Source organism: Megalobrama amblycephala, linkage group LG16 (genome assembly GCF_018812025.1).
Source record: "Megalobrama amblycephala isolate DHTTF-2021 linkage group LG16, ASM1881202v1, whole genome shotgun sequence".
Lineage (NCBI taxonomy): Eukaryota > Metazoa > Chordata > Actinopteri > Cypriniformes > Xenocyprididae > Megalobrama > Megalobrama amblycephala.
In genome coordinates this window covers 100,241-123,996 of record NC_063059.1, presented here as the reverse complement: position 1 = coordinate 123,996, position 23,756 = coordinate 100,241, and the positions used below count along the sequence as shown (strand labels likewise).

The following is a 23,756-nucleotide window of genomic DNA, read 5'->3' as shown; positions in this document are numbered from 1 at the left end:
TGATGACCGAGCGATTCTGATGAGGACTAAAAGGCACTTTATAGTGATATTGACCCTTCTGCTCATTCTCAAGCCGACTGAGAGTCATACTAGCAAACATAATGTTAATTATTGAACCAAACGAAACTCAACACTTTCAAAAACACTATAGGCAGTGGGTTCAATCAGTGACATTATTAGATTTGCATACGGCGTCTCCCCGTCACCTCCTCAGCCGGCTTCCCTTAGTGTGTTTACACGTAGAAAAGATGAAAATTGTATTACAGAGTCCAGTTTTTCCCTGAACGATGATGTGAGCTTCTGCTGCAATTCTCCATTCAGCATAAATTATCTACAATGGCGACATTTTTCACAACCACGACAGAAAATCAAAATACTGCCCTTAACGTCACTAGAAAGGCAGCGCATCTCTCACTTAGATAAAGAAAGAAAGAAAGAAAGAAAACAAGTGTTGTTAATAGAGTTTTGATGGATGATGATTGTAATGAAGGTAAAGTCGATTACAGTGACATACAGGAGTCTGCACACTGAGAGAAATAAACAGCAGGTGCTGCTATTTCAGGAGTATCCTCAAAGACTTTAACTGATCCCTAACTTCCTTAACTTAAGCAAACACTGGTAATACACATTTAGTTAACAAAATTAAACCATAAACATTTTACTGTTATAAAAGTGTGCACACTCACACTGAGAGAAAAGAACAGCAGATGCTGCTATTTCAGATAGTTCACGTTAGCGAGTAGACTATGGCTAATAATAAATCACGAGCTCACACTTGACTGAAACACAGAACAAAAGGAGCGTTGTAAATGAATGAGTAGGTGTGGCCATGGAAAATGTTGCAGAGATAAAATAGGATAATTGATTTTTGCAATTAATTATATCTTTATTTTTGCACTACTTTATTTTTCTTTTGCAATTCTTTATTTTTTTGCTTTTTTTTTTTTTTTTTGCTCAATATTTTCCTATACTTTATTCTTTTGCAACGATATATGGCTTTAAATGTACTCCATAACCTTGTTGTCAAAGTTAGTATTGTGGCTTTATGTATGGTCAGACACTTGTGTTATATTATGAACATTTCACCAAAATCAAGCTCTAATGGAGTTAGGAGGTGTTTCACCAGTGAATGTTTTAGATTTCTAGAGGTATGAGGCAGTAAGTGCAAGTTATCAACTTACAGGTCACAAAGGTTATTATAGGCACTTTGTTTTTACTGTCGTTTAATATATTTGACCAAAAGCTTGTTATAAAAGACAAAGTGTTACGCACAGGCTGTATTGGCAATGACTGACAGCAAATACCAGACAAAGACACTCTTCTCCTCAAACACACCTTTACACACATTGTGTTTTAAATAAAGAAAACACTGTCCTAATATGAAGCACCAGTTTTTTATTTACTCTTACACTGCAAACAAGCAGAGACAGCAGAGAATATCAGCGGCAGAGGTGTTTATGCATTCATGCAAATACTGTCATAAATTACTCACTCGTTCACTTCAGTGACAGTTACGCTGTTCTTTTAATTCCAAACATAAAATTCCCAATGTTTAGTAATGTGGTTTAATCAATGTACTTGAGCGTAACTGGATTACAAATGTGAAGTTGTGTTAGTATTCATGAGTTAAAACGAATAGATGTGCAAATTCAACAGAACTGCATTGAAAATAATACTGACAAGGATGAAAATAAAAAGATAAACTTGATTAAATACACAAAATACTAGAGCATAACAGTATATTGAGAAATTCAGCTTGAATAATAAATTCTACAGGTGAATTTTTTCAGAAAAGTAACAGTCAGGATCAGCAGACTCGTTCTGACTCACAAGTGAATGTTGAGGAAAAGCAGTCATGTGGTTTTGCATCGGAAGATTTGTCTTGTTTTTTTCTTGACTGCTACTACAAGTGCTGAGGAAGGTCAGGAACACCGGTATGAACACAAGGCCATGGACGGCCCCGAACAGAATGACTAAGAACATGATTTTGAAGAAGGTCCTGAAGAGGTAGCTTTTGGCAGTCGAGAGCACCACCACTCCTGCGATAGTGGACACGGCCCCCTGAATGATGGGATAGCCCAGTTTAGTGAGGGCATCCGTGGCTTTCTCATTCACTGAGGACTGTTCACTCGACACAAAAGCATAGCATATGTGAGCAGAGAAGTCGACAGAAAACCCGATACAAATCACAAGATTAATCATAGAAACGGAGTCTAAACTAACATCCCACAATGCCATGAATCCGGCCACTCCCACAATGACAGATGCGATAGAAATAGTAACCCAGAGAGAGCAGAGAGGGTTTGGGATCAACAGGAGTGAAATGACTAACATCACACATGTAGCGACCACTAAGTTTTGGATTGTATTGCTGATGATGACGGCATATTGGTCGAAATAGATGAAAGCAGCGTGGTACACTATCAGATCAACGGGCGTCTGCAACTTCCCACATTTTTCTGCGGTTTCTCTAAATGCATTCAGCATGTTCTTCTCATCGACCGCTGTGCGGATGTTCACAGTCGGAATGAACATTCGTGATGCATGAATTTGACTGTTAGTGAAATTAACGTCTTGACTAAATCCAGACTGATTAAGAAATGCAGTTAAATAGCTTTTGAATTGCATTTCATCGTCTAAATTGACACCCGCTCTCTGTCCAAACTGCATGTATGAATTCAGCCAAGAAACAGGCGGAATGCCTGAACGAGCCATTGTCAGATTCTGAAAATTCTCCAAACACAAGTCGAGACTTTTGCGAGCAGTTGGGTTCCAGTACTGAAAGTTTTCATCCTTTATAACTAACATGACATTGGGACCATAGGAAGAGAAGAATTCATCTTCTTTGTCATAGTAACTGCCAACATATGAGCCGTCTGCTGCTAAATGTTTCAGATCTAGACCTTCCTGCATTTGGAAGCATCCATAGATACTCACTGCCAAATACCCGGCATAGATCACACACACGAGCGTCTTAACCCACGCTCTTGTCAGAAAAGGGCCGTAATAGTTTTTAAAGAATGAATCCACTGGCATTTCGAATTCCTTCTGTGTGATTTTATCATACGCCCCACCGACACAACAACCTCCACCATCACCAGTGGCTTCTGGGACTTTCATGCAGGTCAGCCAGTGTCTGTTGCCTTTCTCTCTCCGTCCGTTGAGTGCGAGACACGCGCCGAAGAAGGTGATGTTGAAGATGTAGCAGAAGAGAAGAGCTGTGCTGGTGTACATGCAGAAAGACTGGACTGAGCGGAAGGGCGTCATGAGACCGATGTAGAAAGCCATCACATCTGTCAGCGTGGTGATAGTGATGGACACGCCGGCCTCTTTATACGTTTCTGCTAAACGAACCTCAACAGCTTTATTAACTTCAGTCTTCTGCCAGCAGGAGATCATAATGAACATGTCATCTACACCAACACCTGGAGGAAAACAGAGACAGTGAGCATCAGCTGTGAGACACCTCCTACTGATGAAATGAATGAACTTACCAAGGATCAGAAAGGGGGCTGAGCCCACGGTCATGGCAAACGGCATCCCGCAGAACAGCAGCAGTCCAAAGCTGGCCAACACGGCCAAACCAGCGGAGACGACGCCGAACGTGGCCACCCACACCTTCGTCCTGACACTGTCTAACCTGTGGAAGGAGATGAGGGATAAATGACATAGCTAGTGCTAGAGACATGTGATGATGTGATTATTTTTAATTCTTTATACCTTGAACAAGACATAATTGAAATGGTAATGGCCAGGGAATACGTAACAGAGAAGAGGGGGATGATGGAGTCTGAATTGGTCTCGAGCTCATTCTGTCTTGATACTGATGTAAAGTAAGACACATGGACCTGTAGAAATGAAGAAGAAAAAAATACAATAATAAAACACTGTTCAGTATAATTACTGTATACATAAATGTGTTTCATTGAGTGGATTCACAATGCAGAACTAATTATTATAAATTATGACAGGACATTACAAGGCAGAAAAATCCAACAAATATAGTTCATTATCTTGGTATATTTCAATTGCTGTACAAATTACTTTTGGTGCCTGACTTATTGGAGATGATTAGATTAATGTCATATGAGGTACATTTGCACATACATTGGTCATTAACAGGGCTTGACATTCAACTTTTAGTGGTTTTCCAAAGTTACAAGCCACTCAGCAATTTCACTGGCCACAACTTTGACATCGATACCATGGGGAAAATCTGCCATATAGATATTTTTAATATTATCTCATAATTTGGCAGCAGGTATATTAGGCTGCTGTCACTTTAAGACCTGATGCACGGATCCATTATACTGATACACATGCATTTTCTTTCCCAACTGTTTACATTCACTTAAAGCATAGCTGACTGTGTTTACGTGAATACTCACCAAGATCAGCATTTTGACATTATTTTGTGTGTATTTGACTGTTTAAGCAGCAAAAAGAGCTCAATTGAGTGCTACGAGGCGGTTTATGCACACGAACTTATGGTGTGAGAACAAAATCTGCGGGAATGAGTAAAATTATGCGAAATAGGCGCAATTCAACACTGAAATTCAAGCCCTGTAACACCAACAATATTTATCCAGAGCAAATGAAATGAGTGAGTGAGAGGAGGGTTTGTGTGTCGTCTCGCTGTCGGAGAGATGAGAGAGAGCGAGAGCAGCTGGTATCGTGTGTCTGTTCTGTGGGAAATGAGGATTGGAAGCATTTCAGATATTTTAGTATAGACATGTATTGAAAAATCTTTGACAACACTATGTTGGATTAGTTTTTTATTTCAAATGCCTTTTTAAAAGACTACAATATAATTCAACCTGCCGAAGTGGCTAGAAGGAGTTACACGAAGCCCTGCTGAAATCCACACACACTGTCAGTGTCAAACCCTGGTCATTAGGCATCTGTATGTTTAGATATAACTCACAAAATGTATTTTACTTACCGTTTTCTGCTCTGTAGCATTTGAGAGGAGTTTTAGAAAGCCATCAAGCCAGTCAGAGTTTTCTTTTGTCTTCTTCTCATCTAAGAAATAAAAAAGCCTGACCGCTTTGGCACTGATGATCTCTGAGCTATTTGGCTTTAGCTCCACACCGCCGATGGTTGTTCCCAAAAACATGCCATTATTCATTGGATATTTTATGTTTGAAGAAACGATTTCAGTAGCATTGTAATTTATAATGTCTAAAACCGCATTTGACATGCACCTTCCCTTTGTTTTGGCACAGAGCTTGTCAAAAGCGTTCAGTCCTGTCGATATACTTTTCACTCGTCTGTCTAGCTCTATAATGTCATTAAAAGCAGCTTCAGTTAATATATTTTCACCATGCAAGCCTGTGATGATCAAAGAGGCAAAAGTGCCTTCAGACACAAGCCGAAACTGAGAAAACTCTTCAGATTGTGGGAAATTTTCCACCACGATCGCCCTTTCCAACTTGGCAGGTCCATTGACAGGTATAAACTGTTCTTCAATATCATTGGCCTTCCTCTCCTGAAGAAACTTGAAACCACCTCCGAGGGAAGCAGCTACACATACAGCTGATAAAAGAAACACAAACGGATATCTACCAACAACACGACCAAGCTTTTCAAATGCCAGAGACAGAGGCCTCTCGATGCAGTCTGTTTTACACTTCGTCATCCTCTAGATTCACTTCAGCAGTCTCGTCCTGCACAGCCCCAGCAACACCAGATCGTCCTTGAAAACTGGTGAAGCTACAAAAAAAAAAACTTTAATAAGTTGGCCACAAAAGTACAGGTCACGCAGACATCCCAAGTCTCCCGGAAGTTCCGGGAGTCTCCCGCATATTGATAGCGGCTCCCTGATGCCCGCAAATTAGTTAAAATCTCCCGGAATCTAGAGCGAGCTAGCGAGCAAGAGCGCGCATGCGAGACAGTTTCAAACCGTGCAGTGGTCTCAAACTACCGGCCCGCAACTGATCTCAAAAATAAAACATAATCTGGCCCGCTAAATTATTATTCTCTTGTTGTCTCATACCATATTCCACATGCAAAGAAAAAGTCGCCGTTCTAAGGGGACATTCACAGATATCGCGTCACATGAGCGGCCGCACCGCTTTCTCCTTCTTTTCAAAGCGCTTGCGCTCCCGTGGCGTCTGTCGTTGCTATGGAACCATGAACTACGCTCTCCACGGTTTCAGCAAAAGAAAAATGGATTTCTAGTCCTTGCAATAGCTCTACTACTATATTTATGGAGATAGAGCTATGATCAGTTCGGCTGAGCTTTCAATGTTGTTAAGGACATGTTGTTAAGGCCGAAGCTCATCGGTTGGTCCTTGTCACATGAAAAGTTGAGATGTTTTCATCTTGCCGTGGCATAAGCGCGCCTGGAAAAACGAGCGCGCCGCACCACATGCGCGTCCCGACTGCGTCGCTTCTATTATGAGCGCGCTTGCCTAAATTAAAGTAAAAGCACTCACGCAAGTCGCGACCGTCGATTTAAACCACCGAAACGCGTCCGATGCGCGTCAAGCGGCATCTTGGACAAATGTGGCTCAGCGCTGCATTGCATTTGTTCAGTACAGTGTTGTTCAGTGCAAGATTTTGATGTTATTTAAGCAAAAATAAAGTAAGGGAAAATATTTACACTAAAATGATAGAGACACTGCTGTTTAATTTTTTTTGTTACGAAAATATTTTAGAAATGAAATTTGAAGTAAATGAGAACTAATGCAAAGGAAAGTAAATTTTCAGAAATTCTGCATTTTCTTGTGCTTGAATATTAAAATGGCCCTCCTATGAGGTGTCAATCACAGCAACGGCCCCCGGCCAATGGTGTAGCGCGCGCACGGCAAAGAGGGAGATGGAGCGAGAGACCTTGCGTGTGTGTGCTAGTGTGCATGTGTGCGAAGCGCATGTAAGAGGGTTGAGGTTTCTGGAAAGTTGCTCAAATCTGTGAAGCAAGCAGCAACAAAAGTAAAAGGCATAGGAAGCGAGAGGAAGAGGAGGAGGGGGGGGGGGGGGTCTACCTCCCTGAAATGACTTTTTGCAGGTTGGGATGTCTGGGTCACGTCTGTGAGCAATTGCATAGCATAAATATAAACAGGGAAAAGGGTGTTGGTGTGTGTGTGTGGTCTGAAACAAATTAGATGTAAAGAATATTACAATCCTTCTGTGAAACTGCTACAGACACGGGCATTTCTAGGATTTAAACACATCAGGGCCGAAACATTAAGGGCTGGGGCGGGTGATAAGATGACATGATTTGCAAGAGCAGTTTTGTTGCAGTATATTGTTTATTGTTAAACACAAAGTAACACAAATTAATCATATGTAACTTTATTTACAACTCTCAACTGTCTCCATTCAGTTTCGCCTCATGTTTCTTACCCCTCTATCATTTCAGTCTTGGAGGTAAAAATAATAAAATAATAATAAAATAAATCTCTCTTGCATATGCAATCAGTTACTCCACGTAACACTATATATCTTTACTGCCATCTGCAGAGTTAAGCTTCAAAACTTGAAACAATACTTTTCCTATTACTAATTAAAACTGCTGAGGTCTATACACTGATTATATGTTTGTTATGACTGTTACAGCTAGAGATTAAACATTTTACATTTTATTTCCACCAAACAGCACTAATATTCCTCCTGTTTTTGAGATTTTGAACATAAATGCTGCTTTTTATAAAACAGAAAGTCATTTGCTTCTTATGCTTTAGTGCTTTATCTTCTTTTAGAGCTGGCCGATATCTTACGGATCTAGATCTAGCTAGATTGTATTTAGGGCTTGCATGGCCTGATGCTTACTTTTTTCCCAAGGAGCACATGTGCTCGTAAGTTGAAAAATTTAAGAAGGCTTTAGGGGCACAATGCAAATTTTTCAAATGTGTTTTAGCTTAACGACAGTTAAAAGTACACAAGGTTTTTAAATATTTCTGCTTCAAACTGTTTTTAATAATTATGTAATTATTTATAGTCCTACTTTAAACTATATATAGGCATGTAACGGTATCAAATTTTCATTTAACGATAATTGCTGACACTTTTATCATGGAAGCCTATATGGTATCATGTATTAAATTAGGTTAGAATAAAATATTGTCTTCCAAACAGGTTTGATAACTTTTTTCTTACAATAAAAAAAACTCTGAACATTTAAGTATACAATAAAACAACACACACGCACAAAACATTATAAAGAAATCTAATCTAGAGTAATTGTTTAATTTATAACAGTAACGTGTTTGTCTATTAACAGAACTTAGTGTACTCACATATTATTTTTATAAAGAAATATAGCCTTCATATAGCCTACTATAAACATAGAAACGATAAATGGAAAACACATCACCAAAGAATAAAACATACTTACAGGTTGTGGTAACGAGGCAACACGCCGGATAAAAGTTTTTCCGGTGACAGATAGTCGAGCCTCAGAACCAGTTCGGGAATCAAAGTCTTTTTACGAATTAAATGTCATGAAAATGATTGAACGGTCTTGGCGACAATATCATGTATCTCTCACGACTTTATATCCCGCACTGAAGCATATATTGAGAGTTCAAATTTTTTTTTATGAATAAATGATATAAATAATGTTAGTCATACGGTGATACGAGCAGCTGTACAGCCTATAGATACTGTATGACAGCTCGGGATTAAAAACACCCGCCGGTGAATTATACGAGCAACAGTCTGAGTGAATGCAGGCTAACAAGCAGAAATTAATTTCTTTATAGATTATACGACAGTAATTAGGAAAACAGACAAAGCAGAAAAGGTAAGAAGCGACATTTGAGAAAAGAGCACATTAATCTAATAGCCGCAGTGGAACTAACCCCGCGTCACGTGGTTTCCGATCTGTTGCGGATCTGCTTTAGATATTCCAGGGCAGGCTGAAATCACTCAGGCGTGTGTGTGTGTGTGTGTGTGTGTGTGAGTGTGAGTCATAGCATCACTCCTACTGTGTGTGCTCTAACCAGATGGGTTAAGCGCAGAGCACACATTCAGAGTGTGGGTTACGCCTTCACATCTCACTTTCACTTTCAGTTTCCCAACATAGAATAATATCATATTGTACAAATAAAAACATGCAAGATTTTCATCATAACATCACATCATCATAATAACATCAAAACCATTAACGTACACGTTTCTACTTGAACATGAGAAATAAACTTACTTTTCTTCACGCAGCTCTGAAGTTCAGACGCTCATCGTGACACCGCCTGTGCGCATCTGACAGGGAAAGCTGTGTAGGAAATACATGTGCCCTCTAGTGGTTAAGTATCGAAGTGCAATTAAAGGGATAGACTTTCCTACACCCTTTTTGATTTTTTTAAAGACAGAACAAGTAGCAAACATAGCATAGCATAAAATAGTGCAATACAAAATGTGACATTAATTGGTAACAGGGGGTCCAAATATTATATCATAATATTTTAAACGTTAATGACTTTTTTTTTTTTTTTTTAAATTTCAAAGAAGACAAAACAATCAAATTCCACTATAAACACCTTAAACATTGGGGATGAATTTAAGCATTTTTATGTATGTAAAATTTTGCCAGTAATATAAATTAACAATTAATAAATGTATTCAAGACCTTCGTTGACATTATTTTCATAATACAAAATAATATCCTTTAATGTAAAATTGTATTTAACTTTGGATAATTTTACAATAAAAAAAAACAAACGAGTCAACAACTCTTTCTCACTTTTAGAGAAAGACCATAAATCATCAGTATCAGAGGATCTTGAAATGAATGATTTAACAGGGTAGATGGCTATTTCTTTAGTTGTATTATTAATACAATGTTTAAGGGGGATTAAACAAGCAGTCTTCCAATTAACATTATCAATAACAGAGTTCAAAAAAAAAAAAAGGAGTGGAGTGCAGTGGGAGGGCGCGGAGTCGCGATCCAGTAGTTGTGCCACGCTGGGCTGGAGGATGCTGAACTTCGGTTGCGCCAAGAGGGTCCTTTATGATGGACTGGGCAGCTGGGTCAGATGAATCTTCACAGGTTCCTTTGCAGGCTGGCTGCATCGCTGAGGAGCCGTGTGGTACAGGCAATGTCTGCCGATGCAGAGGTCCTTTGCGGACTGGGCTGCGCTGCTGTAGGAGCCGTAAGCGTCAGATGAAGTCCTGTAAAAAGCCTGAAGCAATGTAAAAGGTTTTGCTCGCGAAAGCTTCACCTTAACCGTCTTGTAGTCTCTTTCCTCGTCAGGTCAGAAACTCAGGATGTGGAGTGTCTGTTAATGTCTCCTTCCCCGTCGAGCTGGAAATGCAGAACAAGGGTGTGTCTACCCGGGGGACATATTTATCCCTTTCTGATGAGGAGGAGATTGAAATGTGGCACCTTGCCGATCCTGGAGTGTGATTGGCTACTGTTATCTGAAGCAGCCCCGGTGTTGCCCACCCTAGTGTAGAACTCATTTGCATAGCATAAAGTACAGTGTTAAAATAGTGTCTTCAACATTTTACCCATGCATTATTTCTTTACCAAACCTCTTACAAATTATTAAAGGCATCGTAGGGAACAGATAGACACCAAACACGATATGAAATGGTTAAATCATTGTCCATGCATTTGTTTATCTTTTAACAGGTCTGTCCCATGACCTGTTGGTTTAGCAGTCAGTAACCATTAACATAAACTGTGCTTTGCATGAAGGTGGAGTGGATGTGATGCAGTTTAGATCAAATTAAGGCCTCCAAACATAGGTATGAATGGATTTAGATAGATCTCTGTGGCCTCTCTTTATTTCAGTCTCTGCTGCTCCATCCAGGAGGTCTTGAAGGAATTTTTATGGCAATCCTTGCCTAAACCTTAGGAATGAGTTTGGTGGTTAGAGTCAATGTGTCGTCCAATGAGAAGTCCTCTCCTTGGTTTTGGTGCAGAAGGTCCCCCTTCCTGCTCTGGAAGAGGTGTCTGGTAGTTATCCCAACATCTTATCTGATGTTGCTGAACATTTGTTTATATTCATTCACCAAAGATCCAATCATGGTGTGGCACATCTTCTTACACACCAGCAGTTAGAGAGGGGCCCTGTCGTAAACTGGCCCCTGGAATGCCATCTTGACTGTTGTTAACAACACCTGCTATACCTTCAGGACATCGAAGAGCCAGATCTAGACTGGGATGCAGCAGCTCCTTACCATGGCTGTGAAGATCTCGGAGTGAGTAAACTCTATAATAGGAATTAATTTCATGAATCCAAACTCTCTGCTGTTGCTCTCAGCCTGCCTCATAATGCTGAGGAACTCTGTGCTTGTCTCTAGGTGTGTGTAGGAAAGGTCACAGCACAGGAACATGCATTTACTAGAGGGACACATAAACTGTGCTGACCATATGGAAGCTGACAGTCATGATCAAATTCAAAATGTATTTTAGGTTTTTCTCTTTGTGCAGAAGTAATGGGGACATCCCCCTGACCAGTAATCCACTGCATGACCTGCTAACGGTCATCTTGTCTTGTTCTGCGTCTCCTTGTTTTATCCTCCTGTTCGCTGTCATCTTCAACCCTCCTCTCCTTACTGCTGCTCCCTTCTTCTGCAAAACACCCACACATACACACATTTCTGTCTGCAACCTTACTTGTATTAACAACACCTGAACTTGAACTGACAATACCTGACATTTTAAAGTGCCTGATTCTACTATTTTAAACTTGTTTGGAGGTCTCCTACAACACGTTTATATTCCACTAGTGTGAAGAGATCCAAATCTTCAGTCTCACTAAATCCCACCTTTCCACAAGCCCTCTCTGCTCTGGCTGGTCACATGGCCCAGTCGGTTGTTACTGGTCTATTGTTCACAGCGTGTCAGAAACGAAACAGCCATTACGTCAATCGACTCCGGAGGCTTTACAACTCCAGCAACTGTACACAGTGTAAGGACAGGAACAACATTGTCGATTTTACCATATCTGATGATGAAACACTGGAAAAACTAGTTATTCAACGCAAACCTCTGTCACAAGGATGATTTGCACAGGACATTTCACAGTGTTTTTCAGTTAGTTGTACATGATGAGAGAACAATCATTTGTCAACCTCAGTACGTGAATGACTGATATAACATTACAGTTTGTAAAACAAATATTGCTCCAACCTCTCTCTTTACTAATAAGAAGTAAGAATGACAAACATTAGCTGGCACAGCTGTGTTGATGGTCGATCGTGGGTGGATAACATTTAGGCAAAGGCGATTCTGAGTCGATTCTTTCTTTTGAGAGACAACTTTATTTATCATGCACTTATGGATTCCCCACAGCTCCATTCCACACTGCATGTATGATCATATTTGAAAAAATATAATAAGTTTGACTGAATGCACCATACCAGAACTGATGATGTAATTTAAGTATTGAGAGTAAGAGCAATGATGTCACCTTCATCTTCAAGGCTTTGAATCAAGATCTGCATGTAGTTCAGATTTCTTGATTCCCTCTGCCGCCTCACTTGAAATGGGTGACGGGGCCATCATGAGAAAATCTGCATCAGGCTGCAAATCAGAATAAAAGAAACATCTCAAAAGCCACCATGAAAACAATGCAAGCAACAGCACTTACTTTTGTAAAGTGACCAGGAAGAAATAACGGCTGATTTTGTTTGACCATTTGATGGACAACAACACTATAAAAGCATAAATCCAGGGAAAAACTAATTATATTAGGTTAAATGGTAACACTTTATAATAATGTTCAGTTATAAGTAATTTATGAATTATTAGTTAATGATTAACAAATCATTTATGAAACATGAATATACATTTATAAATGATTGATAAGTGATATACTAATACTTTATGAATGTTTTATTAATTCAAAGTCATTCATAAATTATTTTTTTACCCTCTGGAGTCTGAGGCTGATTTGGGGCCTGGAGAAGTTTTGACATGCCCTGACATTTGTGCTTTTTTCAGTTGTTCATAAACATATTATTGGAAAAAAGTGTCATTACACTGTATTCAGCACAAGCTAGGCTACAATAATATGTGAGAAACATGAATGTACATGTTTGTGTTTTTGAAGGAATAACGTTTATGCGTGGTTATTGAAAAAAGTCACTGAATAAAGCCAAAAATAAAGTTTAAAGTTTTTTTTAGAGTTTTTGCTTCAAAATGATGTAAACATTATCCTGCATACTCCTTCATATAAAACAATAGAAAGATTTAAATTTTGCACAGTATGCGTGGAGGTGTGAATCATCATGAATAATGGGTCATTTACACCTGAGAAGACAAAAGAATCGCATAATGAGTTGTAATGACCTGCATAAATAATGAGCTCTTTCAGTCAGGTAGGCTGTGAAAAAAACCTCTGTCATCATGTCTCAAGCTCATCATGGTGTATATCAAACATACAGCAATACTGTGAAATATTTTTACAAGTTAAAATAATGGTATTATATTATATACTTTAAAATATAATGTATTTCTGTGATGCAAAGTGTCTGAACAATTATGTTACCTCTATGGCATTTCATATAGCCTTTTAGCTTAAAAGCATGCACATTTGGAGAAATATTGATGGATTCTCATATGTTTGTACATTTTATATACAGAGGAGTAATATTTATCACTATGAGCGCTGGATACTGTGTTTTCAATTCATACTTGCAGCCAGAGGGCGCTGTTAGATTTTGCTGTATTTGGCTGTGCAGTCGTTTGGGTGGCTCGCCAATGTATTAGATTTCTCTAATACATAAAATAAGTAAGCTTGCCGGCGATACTTCAGACTCCAGAGTGTTAATTATATACGAATCATTTAAAAAACATGGTTATACATTCATAAATGATTAGTCAAGTCAAGTCATCTTTATTTATATAGCACTTTTTACAATGCAGATTGTGTCAAAGCAGCTTTACATTAATAACTGGTACATTATTTTGGCTGGACAGCAGCTCTTAAAGAATAGTGTCAATGCAGGCAGATCAAAGCACTGTTGAATAAATGTCAAGAATACTGTTGAATATCAAATGTCAAGTCAAATGTCAAGTGTCCCCAACTAAGCAAGCCAAAGGCGACAGCGGCAAGGAACCCAAACTCGAACAGGTGACATCAGGTGACATCAGGTGGCAAATAGGTGTTAAAATGGAGAAAAAAAAACCTTGGGAGAAACCAGACTTAGTCGGGGAGCCAGTTCTCCTCTGGCAAACAGTGCTTTGTTACGACTCAGGTTGCTATCATAAGTCTGATAGGATCGCAACATTCAAAGTATTTATTGCAGTTCAATCCAGCTGAGGATCGTATTCATCACGCCGGTATGGATGATTGTTGAGGAACTGTGGCACTGGCTGTCGTGTCGATGAGGCCTTCACAATGGATGATCTAGTTGACTCGATCTCTGCTGATACTTCAGGGCTGCATTGTGGTCGTGTCAGGACACCGGTCCTCGGTCTCACCTGGATACGGCCTGGATCAGGTTGACTACGGTAAACCTCGGGATAAACAGAAAGACTAATATTAGCGTAGATGCCATTTTTCTTCTGATGTAACGAGTACATCTGGTGTTATAGGAAGAGTTCCCTAATTTATGCAGCCTAACAATCCTTTAACAGATTTGAAAATATAAATATATAATGTGTTATGTGTATGCCAGGTTAAAAAATGCATTTTTAGTCTAGATTTAAACTGACAGAGTGTGTCTGCTTCCCGAACAATGCTAGGAAGATTGTTCCAGAGTTTAGGTACCAAATAGGAGAAGGATCTATTACCTGCGGTTGATTTTGATATTCTAGGTATTATCAGCTGGCCTGAATTCTGAGATTGCAATAAACGTGAAGGCAGGGGTGGATCTAGAAAATGATTTATAGGGTGGCAGAGGGGTGGCATGAGGTCTATGAGGGGTGGCAACACCAAAGCAAGCGCCCATGCATAGTTTTTGGAAATTTATGGCCTGACATACACAATTGTGTTCACAAACATTGCATTACCAAAATAAATAACAAGATTTCAATATCCATCATGGCACCAAGTAAAGGCACTATATGAAAAACATCAACAGATTTAAAATGAGTCTGACCTTGTATCACTAAAGGAGATGAGCAGTTTTATTAATATTACATGGGTTACTTTGATGGCATAAATCACGTTTTAGCGCAAGTTAAAGAACAACAAAAACTTGTTTTTTGCAAACAATTTTTGAGTTTCTGTTATTAACAGAGGTGGGAATGTCTGTGTGTGTTCACCCAGAACAACCTATCAACCACATACTCTAGCAACACCCCAGCAATTGCAGCAAGAGCCTAGCTACCACCCAGAATCTCCTAGCAACCACCTAGCAACACTTTAGCAATCACCCAGAACATCTAAATTCTGGCCTAACTGACCAAACTATTTATGTTTTTTAAACAAGACTTTAAGTTGGCTTTATGACAAGCCAGCATAAATTTGTCTTTCAAACTTTTAATCTAGTTGAAATGAAACAATTCAACATTTTCTTACAACTATAAACACAATCTCAAAACTATGCACCAACTTGTACAAACCTCAAACTTCCAGGTCAAAATAAAATGTTTTAGTCAAAAACTTATTCTTGTCTGACAAAATCAAACTTTGGCCTCAGATGACACACAAAACTTAACAAATACACACTACTGCACTGCCCAGTGAACACTAGTGAGATGAATTCTCTTTCTTTTTTTTCATTTTACTATTGTAAATTGATCTGGCAGTAGATATGTATGAACTTGGTATGCACCACAATACAGTATACTGTCAATTACAGTAAAACTAAATTCTGCATCCTCTGCACATTTGGCCAAATTTTATTACAGTATATAAGGTACTATAGCAGTGTATTGGTCTTCTGACACAAGACGGTCATTTCTCAGTTCTGCAAAATATAACAAATGGCTACAGAGAAAGTTGACAATCACAAGTTTGAGGGTGTACAGCGTGCTACAGTTTACTGTACATAGTGAAATTTCCCTCATCTAAAGTACTGGTACTGTGTAAGTAGGGGTGGGAAAAAAAATCGATATTGCAATATATTGTTGTGCTCTCTGTCGCAATAAATAATCGATACACTAACGCCCAATATCGATATTTTATTACAACACAAAATGATTAATTTACCCGTTGTCAGTGTCACTTTCACTACCCAATATCTACCATTCTGTTTGCGGGGGGCGCTGTTCGAGTAAATAGGGGTAAAGTGGCACAAACAGCGGCCGGTGAAGAACACAAGTTAACTAAACAACAGAGAATTGCAGAAAAAAAGAGAAGCGAGAAGAATGGCGGAAAACAATAAAAAACTAATCAAAGACCCACCCGCTAGTTTCCACTCTAAAGTGTGGAGACACTTCGGGTTTTACGAGACAGTCGACGGAAAGGCACTGGATAAAAACTATGCAATCTGCAAGAACTGCTTTGCAAAGATAAAATATAACTGCAACACTACGAATCTGCAAATGCACCTCGTTCGCTATCACGGTGAACTACTCTCAGGTGATAATGAGGGTAAACCAAGTCAGCCGACAATCACTACTGCGTTCAAAGCAAAGCTCCCCTTTGGGTCGCCGAGGGCACAGAGTATCACTAAGTCCATCGCCGAATTTATTTGCAAGGACCTTCGCCCTTACAGCGTGGTCGAGAATGATGGATTTTGCAGAATGTTGACAACACTGGAACCGAGATACGAGATACCGAGTCGTCGGCACTTTACAGACAAAGTCATCCCTGCATTGTATGCAGATACCAGAGCCAAAGTGGAGGGTGCGCTCCGGTCTGCTAAACGAGTTGCACTAACCTGTGATGGTTGGACGTCAAGGGCCACCGAGTCCTTCGTAACTATTACTGCCCACTTCATAGACGACAACTGGGATGCCCAAAGCTACGTCCTTCAGACTCGGGCTATGAATGACAGTCATACTGGCGCTCACATGGCAGAGGTGCTTAAGACGGCTGTAGACGAGTGGAAGCTCACCGAGAAAGAGCCAGCAGTGGTGACTGACAACGCAGCGAATATGTCCGTAGCTGTTGAGATTGCTGGATATCCACACGTTCGCTGTTTCGCTCATGTTTTGAATCTCGCGGTGCAGCGTGCCCTCAAACTGCCAAATGTCGCTCGACTGCTCGGGAGAATTAGGAGAATTTGCACATTCTTCCACAGGAGCACCTCAGCAGCTGAGGCACTGAAGAGGAACCAGAAGATGTTAGGCCTTCCGCACCACAAGCTGATAACTGATGTTGTTGTCCGCTGGAACAGTGCCTATGAGATGATCAGCCAGTTTCTTGAGCAACAGCCAGCTGTTACTGCTGCCCTCTTATCTCCAGAGGTAAGGCGTTTATTGTTTTGTTACTTAATTGCATATGATAACTGTAATGTGTTATAAAATATTATTGTTAACATGATATATATTTTGTTCCTTAGTGTAAAGTGCTTTTTCCTGACTTCTTGGTCTGGCTTAATAAGGAATATGTGCATTATAAAGTTTAAACTTTTGACTTAATTCTGTTCTTTTCCTTCCTTCTTTAAAGGTCAGAAAGAATACCACTGACATCTCTACCCTGACTGATGGAGACATCAAGAATGCAGAAGAGGTTGTGAAAGCCCTCCATCCAATGCTGGTAGCAACAAAGAGCATGTGTGAGGAGAAAAGTCCAACTGTTTCCATCATTGCTCCTCTTCACGCCCAACTTCTGAGCGACACACTCAGCACAATTGAGGATGCCCCTCTCGTCAAGGACATAAAGTGTGCCATCCATGGAGACCTATCAAAGCGCTACATGTCTGCAGAGGAGAAAAACTTCCTCTACGTTGCCTCCGCCTTAGACCCCAGGTTTAACACTCTGAGGTCTAAAAACGCGCCGGCGCGTTTTGCAGTTTTTTTTTCACATTGCAGCAAAACAGACTTAAAATACTCCGTCAATTTTTATCATAGAGACATAAGTAATATATCAAATGAAACTATAGAATGTCTTCTTTTTTTTGTGTACACTCACAATCAAAATAAAACTTTGTGCTTTTTAAAAATAAATAAAATATACAGGGTGTGCTGTCCTGCCATCTCCGGCTCTGCAAACATCATTCTAAAACGTCACTAAAAGTAACTAAAATAGACGGCTTATACATGCTACATGGACATGAGAGATATGTCTTTGCAAAGCTTTAAGTGTCTACTTTTAAACGAAACAAATAAATTAAAAAAAAAATATTCTCCCTTTATGTAATCAGTATAAAAGTAAAGAGAGGTACTGTTTCTCCTGTCTTACCTAATTATCTTTAATGTGTGCCCGCCCACGCGCAGAGCGCTCTATTCATAAGATAATGTGCTGAGGCGATCTATGCAAACTGTAAACGCCCCTAACAGCGTCTTAAAAAGCATCACTACTCAGGTGAGCAGGCTCTTCAGATGGTCCTGGACAGTGAGGAAGAGTTCACTTTTTCCTCGGAAGAAGAACACGACTCTGACGATGAACGTCTGCATTTTGAAGAGCGACTTGATCCAGCTGAAGATACAGTTTCTGATGAGTAAGTGATTTAGTTTTACTTAAATTATTTGACGTGTTTTTTCTATATAAGCGTACATATATATTTGCCTTATATTTACATCTAGGCCTATCTATATAACTCTATATAACTTTATCTCATAAAAATGCTTATAAATAGAATGCTTTTCTGTTGATATACTTAAATTATTTGACGTGTTTTTTTATATAAGCGTACATAGCCTATATATTTGCCTTATATTTACATCTAGGCCTATCTATATAACTCTATATAACTTTATCTCAAAAAATGCTTATAAATAGAATGCTTTTCTGTTGATATTCGACTTGTTATTAATATGCATAGATACGTTGGATACACGCGTTAGATCGATTAACTGCATGCAGTTGAATAGCATATTATGATGAATGTGCTAAAATATGCTTGGTTGTGAAATGCGCGAACGTGTTGCTATTCACTAAATGTGCTAACTGATATAGCAGACTGTAACGTTTACACATTCGCACACTTTGTCCGGTAATGGCCATTGACATACATATACAGCATGCTTGTATACCTGTTAATTTCCTGTCAGTTATGCATAGCTAATGGTATGAGAGTAGTATCTTATATGCTAATAATAACAACAGTTTTTTTGTTTTGTTTTAGAAATGTGGATCCATCACTCTCGCATTCACCTGCAATTCTCACTAAGAGGGCACGCAGCAACACAGGCGATAATGAGAAAGAGTAAGTACACGTTTACCCACTATATGTGCAAACTGATATAGCAGACTGTAACGTTTACACATTCGCACACTTTGTCCGGTAATGGCCAGTTGACAGACATATACAGCATGCTTGTATACCTGTTACTTTCCTGTCCGTTATGCATAGGTAATGGTATGAGAGTAGTATCTTATATGCTAATAATAACAGGTTTTTTTTTTTTTACAATTTGTTTTTTTTAGGAATGTGGATCCATCACTCTCACATTCACCTGCAATTCCCACTAAGAGGGCACCCAGCAACACAGACGGAAATGAGAAAGAGTAAGTACACGTTCACCCACTATATGGTAGGCCTATGTACACTACCGTTCAATAGTTTGAAATCGGTATGATTTTTCATGTTTTTAAAATAAGTTTCGTCTGCTCACCAAGGCTACATTTATTCAATTAAAAATACAGTAAAAACAGTAATATTGTGAAATATTATTCCAATTTAAAATAACTGTGTACTATTTAGTCTACAGTGTCACATGATCCTTCAGAAATCATTCTAATATGAGGATTTGCTACTCAAGAGACATTTATTGTTTACAATTGTTCAGAAATGTTTCTTGAGCTGCAAATCATCATATTAGAATGATTTCTGAAGGATCATGTGACACTGAAGACTGGAGTAATGATGGTGAATATTCAGCTTTGACATCACAAGAATAAATGACTTTGTGAAATATATTTAAATAGTACACAGTTATTTTAAATTGGAATAATATTTCACAATATTCCTGTTTTTACTGTATTTTTAATTAAATAAATGTAGCCTTGGTGAGCAGACAAAACGTATTTTAAAAACATTAAAAATCTTAGTGATCCCAAACTTTTGAACAGTAGTGTATGTATATATGTGTCTGTATGGCTTTCTTTCTTATGCGTGCACAATATATTAGCATTAGTGCTTGGTAATGTTAATATATACAATAATAAACATTATATTAGTATTAGTTATTGATGATGCAAATAGTATAGCTCCTTGTGTAATAACCATCTCACTGTTTTTTTTTCTCCAGCTATAGCCCTAATGAGAGTGCTCCAAAACCCCTTGCAAAAAAGGCCAAGAAAAACATTCAGACAAGCAACAGGCATTCAGCTCTGTCATGGAAAACAGATAATGACACTGACATGGTTCCACAGACTCTGAGATTCCTACCTGCACGGGAACCTGGACCACAGCTGCGTCCTGCTGATGAACACACTCCTAAGAGTCTCTTCAAAATGTTCAAAATGCAAGGAATAATGCCACCGCTGGTCGTCGGAACTGCATGCTTTGCAAAGTACAGCTTGGTAAAAGGCAAGACACACCTTGGAAATGCCAGGCATGTGACATTTACTTGTGTCTTCAGTTGAAAAGGAACTGTTTTCAAAAATGGCACACAGATGTGTGACTGTTCAGATTCTCTGTTCACCACCTCTCACTGACCATTGGGCTGCAAAGATTATCTATATGTGATCAAGCAGGTTATGTATAGGGTGTAAAAGTGGGCTTTTTTTAATAAACCTTACCTTTATTTGCCTGTATACACAAAATGTGCCTTTGACCCTAGTTTATATGTGGATTATATTGTTAACTTTATTTTAAATAAAAAAGAAAAAAAACAATGATATGTCTTGTCTTTGCATTTTCTTAGTTGACTCAGTCACATTCCTGACTGAATGGCTCATTATGCGGCTCATTAGGGGCAGGGTCTTAATCTCCCCAGGTGTAAATCACTTCATTATTCATGAAGAGTCACACCTCTTCGCATATGGCCTAGCTAAACAAAAAGTGTCTTAGAAATTTAAAATCAATACAATGTTTTATGTGTCAGAGTAGGGAGGATCATTTCCACATCATTTTGAAGCAAAAACTCTACACTAAAATATACAATTCTCAAAAGTCTTGTGAAAAAACATTTAGTATGCATTTTGAGGTATTGTTTCAGTTACTTTTTTTTTTTGTTTTTTCAATAACCACGCATAAACATTATTCCTTTAAAAACACAAACATGTACATACATGTTCCTCACATATTATGGTAGCCTAGTTTGTGCTGAATACAGTGTAATGACACTTTTGTCATTAATATGTTTATAATCAACTGATAAAAGCACAAATGTCAGAGCATGTCAAAACTTCTCCAGGGCCCAAAATCAGCCTCAGACTCCAGAGGGTTAAGTCGATGCTCTTCTTGTCGCCTTCAGAAGTGCAGGAGACGTATGCCATGGTTGTGTCCAAGGCTGCTGCCCTGATGGTAATTACAACTTGTAAAAACTGAACAGCAGTTACTTGGGTCATTGAAATTCTCATTGTATTTGTACCTTTTAAACTTTCAACTCTTGCACTGCTGGTAGAAAAATGTCATCCACACATCTAACCATGTGCAAAGATGTGTTAAATTTTAAAATGATTAGGGGCTGAGGATTTCTTGTTGTGATGAACATGTTATTTCATTAATAACAAAAATAACAATGAAGATGTGCCAAATGCTTTTTTGTCTTATAGGGGAATGCAGATGTGGGAATGCAGTCTGATGGTAATGTAGAGGAGGGAGGAAGCACTGAAGAGAGTGGTCCTGCTGATGACACCAGTGATGAGGACCGACCACCACACACACCAAAAAAAAGGAGATCCGCACTTGCAAACCTCCTTGGACAAACATTCCAGCATGCCAGATCTTACCTGACCCCATCATCATCACCTAACTCCAAGGCTAAAAAGGAGGTTCAGCAATATCAAGAATCCTCACCTCTACCACTGTCAGATGAGCCGTTGGGTTGGTGGAAATCTGAGGCATGCAAGTACCCACACCTTGCCAAGCTGGCCCAGAGGTACCTGTGTGTGCCAGGGACTAGCGTGCCATCAGAGAGAATCTTTTCTACCACCGGTGACATAATCTCTGCTCAGAGGTGTGCTCTTACATCTGAGCATGCTGATCAGTTAGTTTTCCTCAAGAAGAATATGCCTTGATGTGTCCACCGTTTACAGTAACTTACTACTGACGTTTCAGTATTATGGTTTACACATGTTAATGTTCATGTTGTTTTGTAATGTTCATGCACTTTTATCTGTCTAGATGTACAGTGTTTACATTTAAGACCAGGAGGCAGTGAGTTATTATGCAAATGCATATTTCTTTGCACAATGTTGGAAATGTTGGCATTAATAAATGCATAAAATTTCCTTATTTCCTTATTCCTTCTTTTTCTTTTCAGTCACATATATCGTGATATATCGTTGATGAAATTTTTTCCAATATATTCAATATCGTAGATATCGTGAATCGTGATATTATCATATCGTGGACCACATATCGCCACAGAATTGAATCGTGAGGTACCTGTATCGTCCCACCCCTATGTGTAAGTTTAAAACCCCTGTAAATTATTAATTCAGCTCTCTCTCAGATTTTGACTGGAGTGTCATCAGTTTTGCTACCTCATTGTTCAACGTTTTGAGAAATGTGTCTTTGTTTTGAGAACTGAGCGAATGGTTTGGGAAACTGGGCCAACTGAATCACTTATTATGTGTTAGCAATCGAGAAAAGCTAAAATACATTTACATTCTTACCTAACTAGTTTCTGTGATCGGGATCTTCTTGTTGATTTCATGTTACCGTTTCGTCGGATGGCAAAAAGACCTTTATCCATGATGAAAGTGGAGCGGGCGGTCGGTGAATCAGCTTGCAAAAAATTACGAAAATTCGAGGACTTCTGAGTTAGCCGAGAAGCAGTAATTTTCCGATTCACAAACAAATGGAAAACAATTCGTAAGTGAACTTGGCTGCGCTGTGTTTTTGACTCCCAAAGAACCGGTTCATAAGAGTCATTTGTTAATGAAGCTGACTACACTGGGCACGGTGCGTGCGTGTGCAACCGTCATGCAGCTTATTATTTTGCAATACGCTGTCTTTTTTATGTCATCACATTGAAGCGCCGCTGCTGAAAAGCAGTAGTACTTGAAACACTGCTAACATTATATTTTATTCTCTGATAATTTTGGGGTGGCAGGTGGGGTGGCAAAGCTTTTTCTTAGGGTGGCAGTTGCCACCCCGTGCCACCCCGGTAGATCCGCCCCTGCGTGAAGGACTATAATGCATTAAGAGCTCGCTCAGGTACTGGGGAGCTAAACCATTTAGTGCTTTGTAAGTAATTAGCAAGATTTTAAAATCTATACAATGTTTAACAGGAAGCCAATGCAGTGATGACAGAACTGGGCTAATATGGTCATACTTCCTAGTTCTAGTAAGAACTCTAGCTGCTGCATTTTGTACGAGCTGTAGTTTATTTATCAGGCGAGCAGAACAACCACCCAGTAGAGCGTTACAGTAGTCTAGCCTTGAGGTCATGAAAGCATGAACTAACTTTAAGATGGAAGAATGCGGTTTTACAGATGCTAGTAACATGGCCTTTAAATGAAAGATTGGTATCAAAGAGCACACCCAGGTTCCTAGCTGACAACGAAGACTTAACAGAGCAGCCAGTAGTATTAGACAGTATTCTAGGTTATTATGTGAAGAAGTTTTTGGTCCAAAGATTAGAATCTCTGTTTTTTCTGAATTTAGTAGTAAGAAATTACCGGTCATCC

At 39.1% G+C, this 23,756-nt stretch overlaps 4 protein-coding genes across 6 annotated transcripts; 3 read left to right on the top strand and 1 right to left on the bottom strand.

Moving 5' to 3' along the window:
* Positions 1-1,375: 1,375 nt before the first annotated feature.
* On the bottom strand, positions 1,376-9,227 carry LOC125248847 (patched domain-containing protein 3-like). 2 transcript variants are annotated; one of them, XM_048160981.1, is made up of 5 exons: positions 9,149-9,227; positions 4,943-5,712; positions 3,721-3,848; positions 3,495-3,640; positions 1,376-3,425 (listed from the first exon to the last, which is right to left on the bottom strand). In XM_048160981.1, the coding sequence occupies exons 2-5, from the start codon at positions 5,636-5,638 to the stop codon at positions 1,771-1,773; spliced, it is 2,625 nt and encodes an 874-aa protein (XP_048016938.1). In that variant the 5' UTR covers positions 5,639-5,712; positions 9,149-9,227; the 3' UTR covers positions 1,376-1,770. The 2 variants fall into 2 exon arrangements, with proteins under 2 accessions (XP_048016938.1, XP_048016937.1); XM_048160980.1 differs by lacking the exon at positions 9,149-9,227 and adding an exon at positions 8,339-9,131.
* Positions 9,228-16,210: 6,983 nt separating this feature from the next.
* On the top strand, positions 16,211-18,242 carry LOC125249465 (E3 SUMO-protein ligase ZBED1-like). Its single transcript, XM_048161768.1, has 3 exons — positions 16,211-17,254; positions 17,457-17,773; positions 18,227-18,242. The coding sequence occupies exons 1-3, from the start codon at positions 16,211-16,213 to the stop codon at positions 18,240-18,242; spliced, it is 1,377 nt and encodes a 458-aa protein (XP_048017725.1).
* On the top strand, positions 17,870-20,750 carry LOC125249660. Of its 2 annotated transcripts, XM_048161990.1 has the most exons (4): positions 17,870-18,450; positions 19,078-19,158; positions 19,380-19,460; positions 20,204-20,750. In XM_048161990.1, exons 1-4 carry the CDS (start codon positions 18,332-18,334, stop codon positions 20,538-20,540), a joined length of 618 nt encoding a protein of 205 aa, XP_048017947.1. In that variant the 5' UTR covers positions 17,870-18,331; the 3' UTR covers positions 20,541-20,750. The 2 variants fall into 2 exon arrangements, with proteins under 2 accessions (XP_048017947.1, XP_048017948.1); XM_048161991.1 differs by lacking the exon at positions 19,380-19,460.
* A 584-nt stretch (positions 20,751-21,334) lies between these two features.
* LOC125248172 (E3 SUMO-protein ligase ZBED1-like) lies at positions 21,335-22,332 on the top strand. The gene is made up of 2 exons (XM_048159862.1): positions 21,335-21,423; positions 21,675-22,332. The coding sequence occupies exons 1-2, from the start codon at positions 21,352-21,354 to the stop codon at positions 22,137-22,139; spliced, it is 537 nt and encodes a 178-aa protein (XP_048015819.1). The 5' UTR covers positions 21,335-21,351; the 3' UTR covers positions 22,140-22,332.
* The last annotated feature ends 1,424 nt before the right edge of the window (positions 22,333-23,756 follow it).

Bases quoted from the DNA above. Each gene is read 5' to 3' on its own strand.
- LOC125248847 (XM_048160981.1), bottom strand. From the start codon at position 5,638: ATGACGAAGTGTAAAACAGACTGCATCGAGAGGCCTCTGTCTCTGGCA. The intron at 3,849-4,942 runs GTAAGTAAAATA...TCATTTCTACAG, and splicing joins ATGCTACAGAGCAGAAAACG to GTCCATGTGTCTTACTTTAC. The intron at 3,426-3,494 runs GTAAGTTCATTC...GTTTTCCTCCAG, and splicing joins AGCCCCCTTTCTGATCCTTG to GTGTTGGTGTAGATGACATG.
- LOC125249465 (XM_048161768.1), top strand. From the start codon at position 16,211: ATGGCGGAAAACAATAAAAAACTAATCAAAGACCCACCCGCTAGTTTC. The intron at 17,255-17,456 runs GTAAGGCGTTTA...CCTTCTTTAAAG, and splicing joins CTGCCCTCTTATCTCCAGAG to GTCAGAAAGAATACCACTGA.
- LOC125249660 (XM_048161990.1), top strand. From the start codon at position 18,332: ATGGTCCTGGACAGTGAGGAAGAGTTCACTTTTTCCTCGGAAGAAGAA. The intron at 18,451-19,077 runs GTAAGTGATTTA...GTTTTGTTTTAG, and splicing joins GAAGATACAGTTTCTGATGA to AAATGTGGATCCATCACTCT. The intron at 19,461-20,203 runs GTAAGTACACGT...TTTTTTCTCCAG, and splicing joins ACAGACGGAAATGAGAAAGA to CTATAGCCCTAATGAGAGTG.
- LOC125248172 (XM_048159862.1), top strand. From the start codon at position 21,352: ATGCTCTTCTTGTCGCCTTCAGAAGTGCAGGAGACGTATGCCATGGTT. The intron at 21,424-21,674 runs GTAATTACAACT...TTTGTCTTATAG, and splicing joins CCAAGGCTGCTGCCCTGATG to GGGAATGCAGATGTGGGAAT.